Source organism: Xyrauchen texanus, chromosome 4 (genome assembly GCF_025860055.1).
Source record: "Xyrauchen texanus isolate HMW12.3.18 chromosome 4, RBS_HiC_50CHRs, whole genome shotgun sequence".
Taxonomy (NCBI): domain Eukaryota; kingdom Metazoa; phylum Chordata; class Actinopteri; order Cypriniformes; family Catostomidae; genus Xyrauchen; species Xyrauchen texanus.
In genome coordinates, this window is record NC_068279.1 from 3,222,005 (window position 1) to 3,235,074 (window position 13,070).

General features: G+C 41.1%; 1 protein-coding gene across 1 annotated transcript in view; it reads right to left on the reverse strand.

Moving 5' to 3' along the window:
- Positions 1-4,066: 4,066 nt before the first annotated feature.
- lmx1ba (LIM homeobox transcription factor 1, beta a) overlaps positions 4,067-13,070 on the reverse strand; it is a 64,094-nt gene continuing 55,090 nt past the window's right edge. Inside the window, exons 3-8 of the mRNA XM_052125402.1 lie at positions 10,820-11,052; positions 9,015-9,193; positions 8,784-8,861; positions 8,554-8,648; positions 7,926-8,092; positions 4,067-5,015 (exon numbers count right to left, since the gene is read on the reverse strand). Of these exons, the coding sequence (XP_051981362.1) occupies positions 4,858-5,015; positions 7,926-8,092; positions 8,554-8,648; positions 8,784-8,861; positions 9,015-9,193; positions 10,820-11,052 (910 nt within the window). The 3' untranslated portion in view covers positions 4,067-4,857. The remainder of the gene's footprint in view (positions 5,016-7,925; positions 8,093-8,553; positions 8,649-8,783; positions 8,862-9,014; positions 9,194-10,819; positions 11,053-13,070) is intronic.

A 13,070-nucleotide genomic window follows, 5' to 3' on the forward strand; every position in this document is an offset into this window, starting at 1 on the left:
CAGGAGTGCGGATAAACCTGCCGAGCACGAAACAGAAAATGACTATAAATAAGGCGAATGCAAAGCGAGCGATTAGCAAGAACTGCAATCATACATGCCGGGAAATGGTCACTGCAAACCATACCATGCCCGGTCGCTCATCATGTAACATATAAACCCACCTTTTATATACCCACAAGAAAGGGCACTGATAAGCTACACTGTGATAGGAGAAAGTGTTTTAACATCTTCTTTTGTGTTCCAGGTAAGAAAGTAAGTAATACGTGTTTGAAATGACATGAGGCTGAGTAAATGATGACAGAATTTTAATTTGTGGGTGAACTGTTCCTTTAAGAAAGAAAATCCCAAAGGTCCCAAGCTACACTCTCCCTGTACAAGACATCTTGTGAGACAACCATGGCACTAAAGGACCACATGGGGCACTCAGGGGTCAAAGGTTACCAGTGTTGTTTATTAAGGTCTTTTTGTAAAGTGGATCCCTGGAGACATGTAAACCTGCTAAAGCGCTGATGAACAGATTTTGGTGAAGGTCCGAGCAGGCATTGTATATCTTAGTCAAAAATCAAGACTGGCCTTAAAAGGAAAGTTCACCCTAAAATTAAAAATCTGTCATAATTTACTCACCATTACAGTATGTTGTTCAAAACCCATGTGACTTTCTTGACCTATCCCTTTAGGTGTAACAGCGATTGGCAGTGACATGGGTTCTCCCAAATTTGGAATGCCCAATTCACAGTGTGCTCTAAAACCTCGTGGAGGTGTAGTGACTCGCCTCAGTCCGAGTGGCGGAGAACGAATCTAAGTTTCCTCCGCGTCTGAGACGTCAATCCGTGCATCTTATCACGTGGCATGTTGAGCACGTTACCGTGGAGACATAACGCGCGTAGAGGCTTCATGCTATTCTCCCTGGCATCCATGCACAACTCACCACGCACCCAACCTAGAGCGAGACCCACACGTTATAGTGACCACGAGGAGGGTACCCCATGTGACTCTACCCACCCTAGCAACCAGGCCAATTTGGTTGCTTAGGAGACCTGGCGGGAGCCACTCAGCATGCCCTGGATTCAAACTTGCGACTCCATGTATGGTAGTCAGCGTCTTTACTCACTGAGCTACCCTATATACAGTATTTCCATAAGGGGTATGCCAGACTTTCAGAAATGTGCTCTGGTCAAGCTCAGGCACTTCAGCAGGTTTAATTAGAACTTGATTATTTACACAATTATTTACGCTTTGACTAAAAACATCTTCTAAATGACTAAATGTTAATTTAAAATGAATGGAAAGCTAAAGTTTGTCATTGCTCAGTGAGGGATTGACACAGTTAGCTTACATGAGCCTATCAACCTGAAGTTAATATTTAGATTTATTTAACCAGAAATTGACATTTTAACGATAACACAGCAATTTATGGCATGGGCATAGCAAGCATTATAACAGGGGTGACATGTCCCCCTCACTTTTAGCAATAACTAAATCGCACCCACCACCACCACTTTTTGAGAAATAATCATTACATTTTAATACATGTATTTTGCTTAATTATAGTACAATGGGGAAAAGTTCCATCTAAAACGAAGCCTTTAAGACCCAGCAGAAGCCTCTGCCAGCTGGGTGCTTCGGTGGTGGGCGGAACTAACTCAAATGCAGTAATCCCATTGGCTAGCTTTCACATGTTACAGTCCCTGTTATGATTCAGCAAATCAGCTCACGAGAACGCAGAGAATGTGATTAATATTAATGAGCTCAGCGGTAGGGGCGGTACCAGGGTCAGTGGACATTCAGGGCTTAGCCCAGACCTCTGTGGATATGGGGCCATCCTTTGATGAAATATCAGAATATAATACACTTTATAATAAAAACCTGAATACATCTATGATGCACGCTTTTAACATCTATACTTTAAAACGCAATTTAAAAAAACAACAACACTATTGTGACCCTTTCGGCTTTCCGTAGTTTTGACAAACATTGTGTGCGGCTGTATACCTTTTGTTATTGATTTATCGATTTATCGGATGCTTATGTTTATTTACAAGAAAGCAGGTTGTAAACAAGCTAAATTGCCACTAGAGATGAAAAACAATAACTAGATCGCCTAAAGTTTGCCAAGTTTATTGCATCGTGTCTTAATAAAGAGTTTTGCTAAAAACGCGGATAACGCGGCTGCTCATTTTAGCTTATCGCGGCACATTTCGCGGCCGACCCACCGGCCCCCTCGGTTCTCCCGACCCACCTCGCCAGTCTGCCCATGATCAGCCCCAAAGTGCATCGGCTCACCGGAAAAATTCCCGGTATGCCAGATTACCAGTCCAGCCCTGTGTACAACCGCCAGCCAAAAAATGAAGGGGGCTGACATTCTGGATTTCTTTCATCAGGGTCATGTGTGTGATAACAAATCTAAACCATGCTATTGTTCTTTTACTTTTCCGTATTTTAGTAATGTAATGGTGATGTTTATTACATATCTATTTTATAAAACATAACAATAAATAAGTTGATCTACAGTGTAAACAGAGAGGTGACACAAGCTTCTGAAATTTTGTAGGTAAGATCATATTTGACACCTGCATTAGGGAATATTTTTTAATGCTTTTATTGTTTGTTTCTGACTGAGGGGACCCATGTCTGAAATGGTTGACAGCAGTCATTACATTTTATGTCATACAATTTCCCCTAGCGTGTCGGGCTGTGTTCTAACTGGTGCTGATCGTGTCTTCTATGGGTACTTTCGAAAGGAGCACAATCCATACTGTAGGGTCTATTCCAAACATGTCGTCATATGGAACAGGGCATAAGAATGATGACTTCTAAATAAGACACGCTGATGCTGAAGCTGGACGTTAAGGCTCAGGGTTACTGACCAGAAGGTCGGGGGTTCAAGCCCCAGCACTACCAAGATGCCACTGTTGGGCCCTTGAGCAAGGCCCTTAACCCTATCTGCTCCAGGGGTGCCGTATCATAGCTGACCTTGCACTCTGACCCCAACTTAACTGCGATATGTGAAAACAAATACATTTCACTGAATATATGCAAAAATGTATGTATAATGTGTGACCAAAATAAAGGCTTCTATCTGTATTTGTGCAACGGCTCCAGACTTGTCCTAATGTAAACAATGTCGCCGCCCTCCATTTTTTTTCTCGTTCAAAAAGCCGTTTCACTCGGAAATAAATCACAATACAGTAATAAAGTCGGCCATAACTTATACTCTTGTGCTTTTATTCAAATGATATCACATATTCTTAAAAATAGAAAACATATTCTTAAAAAATAAATAAAAATGTTCTTATCACTATTCTCAAGAATTCTTTAAAACAGCCATATTGTGAAGAGAGGTTGATGACATTTAAAATGCCCCCCAGTTTTCAGATCATCCCTACGCCCCTGATTTCCATTTTTGTTTACCGGATGGAATGTTTTAGATTTAGATAAACCGATCAATACCTCAAAACATCACAGACAAATGTGACAAAATCCATTGCTAATACTTACTGATATTTGTGCTGTAGTTTTCCCACAAAACTGATGTTAATTCCTGAAGGATGATGTCATAAACACTTTCAATATTTCCGAAAATATTTGCCGTTTTTTTTTTTTTTTTTTTTTTATTGAACCCAATGCTCACTTTTTGTCGGAAAGGAAAATGAACTAATATGATTTACATCATTATTTTAATTTTTTTTATTTTCAATCTTATATCCAGTTTATTAAAAATATATATATAATATATTTTAATATATAATGTACTGCATTCTAATAATGCGTTCCTTTCCAGAATGCTCATTTTTTAAGCCGCAAGAAAAAGATTCCAATTAGAATGACACATTATTTTCCCGCCAATATTACGGTTTACAAAATGTCCAGCTGAAAACAGAGAATACGCAAATATGTTCCCACTTCCCATGCCGAAACAGGACATGCTCAATTAAACATTCCTTTAATTTTTCATTGATTCATTTTCACACATTGGATGTAAGAATTTACTTCACAGCTTAAAAATAAATGTGAAATATTTGTAATTTAAAAACAATTAAAAAAAAAAAGTTCATTTCATTTCCCTTCATTTCTTTATTTTTAGTAACACCAAACTTTGGTAATCTCAGCAAATTTGGCCATAAAACTGCATCCTCTACAATGTCCAAGAATGCAAATGACAAATAAATAGCACAGTGAAATAAACATCTACAGTAATACTACACTTTCTTTTTCCATGGATGCACATGAAGAGGTTTAAGATACTCACTATAACACAATGTGTTTTAAATAAAGTTCTGTAGGTTAACTTGGCACATATACGTAATAAATAGCTAGTCATCTTTACAAACACACAGCTGTTTCGGCTTGACATCGTCTGTTATTTTAGTTCTACATTCATGTCCATATTTTTTCATTTTGTCCTCGAAGACATTTTTGTCAGCTGTTGTTGGAAAAAACAAATTGTAGTGTTTGCACACAGCACAAAATCTTAATCTTGAAATGAAAATTTTTGCAAGAGAATCCATTGGACTATTTACTGTAAAAGTACTGTGCCTCCACTGAAAGTATTTGTTTAAGTGTCCATGTCCACTCTTTCTTTTCCTACAAAACCAAGATGAAGACATGTTCCGTGTAGCACGTGCATTTGGCCAGCACAGCTTTGAACCTGGTTCGACTCGAGCGCTCCTACAGTGCAAAACCAAGCTCTGGTTTTGTTTTCATCACAAGTCTTTTTGTTTTTTTGTCCTTACTACATTGAGTCTCTAGTTGGACTTGTAGCTGAGGTTTGTTGGCGTACATGAGACTGGTGTTGCAGGCCTGGGCTTGGCTGCTTAGAAGTTTCCGTGAGTGTGCAGTCCTGGTCTAGATTTGGTTTCAAGAGGCAAAATATGAGCTCTGCATGGAATACAGCCGGTCGATGGGGTTTCCGATGCAAGTCTGAAGGGAGCCGGCTTCCGCCGCAGCCATCAAGCAATCGCTCAAGCTGGTAAGAGACGTGTCGCTGTCAATGTCGTGGAAAATCGAGTCGTTTCCTACAGAGGAACAAAAGTAAACACAATGACGTAACAGTAATATGTAATATGCATCAGTTTGTTTTTTATTTATTTTAAATAAATGTGAGAAGTGCCCATGCAAAACTCAGCACCACAATGTTGGAGTTGTTGGCATGACAATTTGCCCCTTATTTGCCAATGTATTCTGAGAAGCGTCAATGGCATTGCAAGAGTGTTCTACGGTGAACCCGTTGAACGAACAGATGTTTTTGGTTTAATATCTGGTACACTGACTATGAAAATAAGTTTCTTAATCAGTATTTCTGTTGTGTTTTCCAGGAATAATATCTATGCAACCTTAAAACAAGATTAATTTACTGGGTAATCTGGCATTCCGGGCATTTTCCCGGTGGGCCGACACACTTTGGGGCCGATCAGGGGCGGACTGGCCGGCAGAAGAACTATGCGGGCCGGTGGGTCGTCCGCGTAACGTGCCGAATGGGTCGCAATAATCAAAAATGAGCCGCCGCGTTGTGCAGAACCACAAAACGGTGCCTCGATATGCAGAAAAGGACACCGAATGCCAGTTGCCATGTAAAATCCCGGGCTGAATTCCCTTTCCCTGTCCAGCCCTGGTTTTAAGCATGAATGTGACAAAATGATGAGACTTGTTATCTAAAAAAAACACACACAAAAGGTAAAACAAGTCTTGCTATCTCATCATTTCACCTCTCAAGTAAATCTATATTGTTTTAAGGATGTCTATATATATTTACTGGAAAACTTTAAAAATACTGTAAACAACTATTTATTTTCTTTCAGAAAAAGCTAAAACATAAAGCAGTGTTGAAAATGAAAGGGCAGTGTTTAAAGCAACCAATAATAAACTGTTTTTATGCCACATGACATTCAGTGCATCTCCAAAACAGCCAATGTTTTGCACAAATTGCTCTATTAAACACATGCGTTTATTTATTTATTATTGCTGCATCTTTGATCAACTGATTAATTTGATCTAACACAGTTTTATAGAAAATGTAGAAAATGTGAACATTGCCATATTGTACCACAACGGAATTGCACTAATGCGTTTTTTCAATTGTTTTTTTTATTGATTTATTTTATTAGATTCATTAATTTATTTTGAGCCGTTTACTATATTATATTTGCATTTATGCATAAAATGTCTGTCTATTTAGACAAACATTAACATGGCAATGTTTTATGAAAATTGCAGTGATAACTGGCAATAAGGATGCATGATAAAGATTAACAGAAAATTTTAATTTGAAAAATTTGATGGAGTTCCAAGTGTATAAATACAAAAAATTATTAAATAAATATGAATTCAATTAGAAGAAAACATTTATATTTTAATTTAATTAAAGTTGTTGAACTATTTTCCTTTGTGGAGTTGCCATATGGCATCTTTATCAATTTTTTTATTATTATCATTTTTATTTTATTTTATTTACAAATAATTATTATTATTTGTTTATGTCAGAAATGTAAAAAAAAATTGTAAGAACATAATGTGTACCATGCAAGCTTAAAAAAATATATTTATGCCTGTAGAGCGGAGGAGGGCGGGGCCGGGCTGAAACAACGCATGCCCCATTGGGCCCCAATCACCCTGATGGGGGCGCACGAGGGAATAAGGGGGCCGGTGACGACGGTTCGAGAGAGAGAGAATTACAGGCAGCTGCTCTGTGTGTTTATGTTTGTGTGTTTTTCCTTTATTTCTTCATTAAACTATTATTTATATTGTTCGGCGCCAATCCAACCCGCTTGCTTTGGCGACGAAACCCGGGAAGGAGGAGGGATGCCCGTCGCGGAGTCCTCAACACTGCCGTCCACCCAGGGGAGCGCCGCTGCCATCTGCCGGGGGACGGAGTAGCCCGACCGCCCGGATGTGGGGAATGGCCGGTGTCCACGAGGCAAATGGGGACTGGACTCCCAGACCGTTTGGAGTGATGGAGCCTCTGCCAGGGGCGGAGGAGTGCCCTGCCGTCCCCCAGAAACGTGGAGGGGTCAAAAGAAGACCGGCGTCCGAGAGGAGGAGGGAAGTGACTTCTCGACCGCCTGTAGTGGTAGGGTCGCCAGGAACGAAGAGGGGTCTGACTCCGGTCCGCCTGGGTAGGAGCGGCTGCCGTCCGCCTGAGAGGGTGGAGGAGTGATCGAGGACTGTGCATCATTTTTTTTCTCTATCTCTCTGTCGTTCCATATTGGCCTTTGTCCCTCGCCTATTTTGTTTGTTGTTGTTTTTACCCTCCTGCCTCCTCCCAGGTCGAGCAAGGTGGGGATGGGGGGGGGTGGGGGTGTACGCCATGCCGGGGGCTCCCTGGCCTGAGGCAATGGCGGGAGGAGTGTAGAGCGGAGGAGGGCGGGGCCGGGCTGGAACAACGCACGCCTGGTCCCCAATCAGCCTGATGGCGCCGTGCGAGGGATAAAGGCAGCCGGTGACGAAGGTTCGAGAGAGAGAAAGAATGACAGGCAGCTGCTCTAGAAATATGATTTCACACTACCATCTAACTGACCATCTCAACTGCTTTCAAAGCTATTATTGCCCTCAAACGTTATATAAAAGAACGTATATACTAATCATTCTGGTTAACTCTCAGCGGGACATGATACAATCATTATGAAATCGCTCCCGTCTCAGGCAACAGATTGACACTAGCCTTCTCGGGAGTGCTATATGTAATTTTATAGTCTTCTCAAAAACTCATTGACACTGTTACATAAGGGTGAAGGAAGTTTAATGGCACATTAATTTTTATTGGGCCCAAACGTGGTATTAGCAGTCACATCTGTTCAACATAACTCTGAAGAAATGAAACAGAACATATGTTTTTCCTTTTATAGCATCCCTTTAGAGACTTGGTTCACATACGTGAGATTACGTGTTTAATTGTTGCTGTATGTATTAATTGTTCATACGCCGCTCACCGTATGGATTCATGTGGTCTCCGGGCATCTGTGGAGGAGTGAGGCCCTGCTGGAATGGGTCTGTGCTGTATCCGTTTGTGTCCATGGAGACCAACTGATGTTGTGGAGGTGGAGCCAACGGTGTGTAGGAGTTCATCAGATTCTCCATTCGGCTGGAGATCACATCTGTAGCAAATAATCAAGATCAATATGGTTGAGTTTTATAGATGTCATCCTGAAATTTGAACTAGAACATTGGCACACTTGTGGCTTTGACCTCATGTGCCAAACCAGCATCAACCAGCTTGGACCAGCATGGGAATCCATGTTATTGTAGGCTGGCCTTTTTGGAAGCTACAAATACAGATCTAAAACATTTGATGAAACATGCGCTAGGCACATCCACAGACTTGTCTGCACTTTTGGATCATAGAAGTATGAGACTAATAATCGGTTGAAAATCATGTGTAATTAAACAAATGGTCCTGTTGAAAACCACTTAAACCAGTCTAATGTGGTTTATTGGTCTCCCAGGCTGGACAAGCCATTGTTTAGAGGGATTTGGGGAAAATTTCAGCTGGCCAAGCTGGGAGTCCATCTTAAGCCAGTGAAGACCAGCAGGTTTAAGCTGTTTTTTTGAACAGGTGATTGTATGTGTGAGTTTTGAAGTCTCTTGCCTTGTCCGAGTCTCTGTGAGGTCTGCTGCTCTTGTTGTTGCTGTTGTCGACGTGCCAACTTCTTCATCTGACCGAGAAAAAAAGGGGCGAGATACATAAATATATTCATTCTTAAAGTAATAAACGACTTACCCAAGATTTTGAATATATCATAGAGATACTAAGGCTGAATTTTCCAGTTAATCTCACTAGAGGTCCTCACCTTTGCTCGTTGGTTCTGAAACCAAACTTGGACGACTCTTACACTCAGACCAGTCTCAGCAGCCAGTGTCTCCCTGACCTGAAACAACAGAAAAGCCAGCATCTAATATCCTGTTTGATAGATCTGAAGTATTCTTGCATACCCAGAAATTCGACTCTCAATGTAAAGTCTGGACCACTTCACAGCTTATTTGTTCGGGTTTGGGTTTACTTACCCAAATGGGGGTCTTACCTTTCGGCAGGGTTTAGAGGAGACTTCAAAGGAAGCTTTGAATGCTCTCCGTTGCTGGGTGGTGAGAATAGTGCGAGGTCTTTTGGGTCTGCGGGGGTCTTTACCATCATCACTGCCTTTTCCCTGACCTCCTGATCCTTTATCTGGCTTCACATCCAGATCTTCATCCTCACTTTTATCTAGAGAAACAAACAAGCCTGATTTTATTACCTCTTTATAGAGAAGAGAAGACACAAAAGGAGACAAAATGAGACAAAGAGAACAGAAGAGAGGGGACAAAAAGAGACAAGGAAAGACTAGAAAAGGGGAGATGAGATAAGAACAGACGTGACAAGAAAATACAAAAAGAGACGAGATGAGAGAAAAAAACTGAACAGAGGAGACAAGATGGAACAAGAAGAGCAAGACTAGAAGAGAGGAGATGAGAGAAGATAAGACAAAAGAGAAAAGAAAAGAGATGTAACACGCAGAGATGAAAAATGATGAGACGAGAAAAGACAAGAAGAGATGAGAGGAGAAAAGCTACGAACAGAAGGAAAGGAAAACAGATGGGACAAGAAGAGAACAACAGAGACGAGACAAGAAAACGCTAGAAGAGACGAGATGAAAAGAAAAGCCAAGAAAAGAGAAAAAACAATAGATGTGAAGAGAAGATGAGATCAAAGATGAGAAAATACTTTTTATGTAATTTGGATTACTTTGTGCAGCCCTGAAGGACCGTGACATTAGTCTACTGATATTCACGATATCTCGATTATATCGTTAATATTCAATATATCGCCCAGCCCTAGAGAAAACGAGTAGAGATGAGCCAAAAAAGACGAGCCAAAAAGAGACAAGACGAGGCTAGAAGAGAGGAGAACAGAGAAGACAAAAAGAGGTGAATGAGACAAGAAAAGACAAGAAGAGAGGAGAAGAGAAGAGAAAAGACAAGAACACATGAGAAGAAACAAAAATAGATAATAGAGAAGAGATGAGAACAGAACAGAAGAGACGAGAAGAGACAAAAACAGAAGAGACGAGAAGAAAAGATACGATACAAGAGAGGAGACGAGAATAAAGAAGAGACAAGACCAAAAGATAAACAAAAGAAACAAGACAAGAAAGGACGAGAAGAGACAAGATGAAACGAGAAGAGATGAAAAAGATGAGATGAGAAGAGAAGAGAAGAGGTGAGACGAGAAAAGATAAGAACTTGAGAGAAGAAAACAGACAAAAAAGATGAGAAGAGACAAGAAAGGCTAGAAGAGAGGTGATAAGACGAGATGAAATGAGAAGAGATGGGACAAAAAAGACGAGACAAAAAGAGACAAGACATGAAAAGACAAGAACAGAGGAGAAGAGATGAAAAAAGACGAGACAAGAACAGATGAGATGAGAACAGAAGAGACGAGAAGGAAAGAGAAGAGACAAGACAAGAACAAAAGAAACAAAATGATAAAAGGTGAGAAGAGACAAGAAAAGAAGAGATGAGATGAGAAGAGGGTGAGACGAGAAAAGACAAGAACAGAAGAGAAAGATGGGAGGTGATGAGAATAGAGGAGAGGAAATGAGAGGAATGATGAGACAAGAAGATACGAGATGAAACGAGACGAGACAAAAAACAGCTGAGAAGAGAACAAATGAAATTAGATGAGGAAAGACAACAACAGGCTAGATGACAGGAGGCAAGACAAGATGAGAGAACAGCAGAGAAGAGACAAGACAAAACAAGAAGAGACAGAAAAGACGAGACAAGAACAGAAAAGGAGATCAGACAAAAAGAGGCGAGAGAGAAGAGAATAAGAGGAGAGTTTTGTTCTCACCGGACTCAGACATGTCTGGACTGAGAGAATGCAGCAAGTCTTTTTCCTTCTCATAGTCGTTCTTGCACAGCAGTTGTCCCTCCTTCAGCACAAACTCATCTCCTTTACACAGCTTCTGCTCACACACACAGCAGCAGAAACAGCCCAGATGATACACACTCTCCAGCGCACGCATCACAAACTCTGTGGGAGCGATCTTCTCGAGACAGCCACTGCATTTGGTGGCAAACAACCTGAGGAGAAGCAGAGACAAAAATAAGACAATATGAAAATGAAATCAAAATTGATCCTTTTTACTGTCCAACAAAAGGGTATCTAATTGTATTATGCACGATTCATCTGTGCATGCCATTTTACCAAAAAACATATGTGCTTTCATAATCTTTCGCAATGGACAAAAGCCTGAAATCTTGGGCAAATCGGAGCTCGCTCCTGTGAGCGACGATCGCAATGTATGAACTATCAAAGACGCAATTTGAGAGAAGCGTCTGCGAATCCAAATCATGCAGTGTGAAATATGTTTTGACTGAATACAACTGCAGCGTTGACCTACAGCCAATGAGAGAGCAAGAAACGGGGCACGGGAAGTTTCAGTGGGAGGAGTCCTGATGTACCTGCAACAGAACATCAACTAGCATGGCTGCGGTATCAAGAAAGTCTGATTGGACCGAAGAAATGGAGGACAAATTAGTGGAACATTGGCAGGAGCACCAGCGCCTATTTGATGTTTTATCTGAACTGTCCCACAACCGGATGGAGAAAGAGAAGAGCTGGAGAGAAATTGCCAATTCTCTTGGACAGTCAGGTCAGCCAATGGGTCGATTTTTCAGTAGGAGGATCCATGACAGATGACATAATATTTGCCGCATGACACATGGATTTAACTGCATATATACAGTGAAATTATTTTTTTCACATATCCCAGCTAAGCTGGGGTCAGAGTGCAGGGTCAGCCATGATAGGGAGCAGACAGGGTCATGGGCCCAACAGCGGTATCTTGACGGTGCTAGGGCTTGAACCCCGGACCTTCTCGTCAGTAACCTAGAGCCTTAACCGCTGAGCCACCACTGCCCCTTGCTTAGAGGTTGGTTAGGATGTCAGGCTTTCTCTGCATTTGAGATGTTTGACTTCCTCCATAGTGCTTTAAGGTAAAAAACTCGAAACTCAGTAGAATTCAAATGGGTCACGCATGTTTTGAAGTTTGTGCCATGGTAGAGAGAAACCAGGCTGGGTAGCGCAAGTGTCCGTGAAGCCCGCTGGACTCGTGCACACTTTCATGCTTCAGGGAATCTTCAGAGAAGCTGCATGTGTGAGATGAGAAGCATATTCGGAATGCGAGATTAATGTTATTGAATTTGCTTCGGCGCCCGCCAAAAAATGCTCAGTACCTAAAAAAAACGTTTCTTTAATTCTCTCAGTCTAACATAAAGCCGCTCTGCCTTTCTCCTCCATTTCTCTGACTGAATGTGTCATGCATACATGCTACGTGAATAACAAGAACAAATTTCTTGCACGTGCTGTCGGTTTTGATTAACCGCAATATAGACGATAATCCAAAAGTTTGCCAAATTTCTACAGGTTCATCATATCTACCGGCATATCGGCCACCCCTAAAACAGACATTGCAGTTCAAAAGTAGATGAGCAAATACTCCATACTCCATTCAGTATGGCATAAAGTGAATTAGGGTGCAAGGATCTTCATTTGCAGATTAGCAATTATCTCGATCGGTGTGAAAATGACATAAACAGCGAAAATAGATATCTACTTAACATGCACTGCAGGATCCTATATGTTAATGACTTAAAATACAATGTGAAATGGCACAGTGAAAGAATGGTTGATGTCATTGCTTAATACACAAACCCCTTGATGTGAGCTACAATGCAAATCTAATTAATTCTGCAGCATTATGTAGATCTTCCTTTAGAGCGGTGCCATCTCCCACACCAATAACGTTCATCCATAAATATCACAGCTGCACAGGTCAATGCCAACTGACACTGGACCCCCCCATCGTGCCATGTTCTCCTGACAATGACTTTGAAAGAGATTTTTAATAAGCCTCAAGATATGAAGGTATCATGAGGTGATAAGTACACCTGAGTACTTGACAGAGAAATTAATATTCAAAAGAGAGACCCACAGGAAAAATAAAAATCACGCATGAGATACCTTTGATAGCTCAAATGGCAATTATATTCATTAGAGCAGTGGTTTTCAAACCCTGGGTCGCGACCCTCGGGTGGGT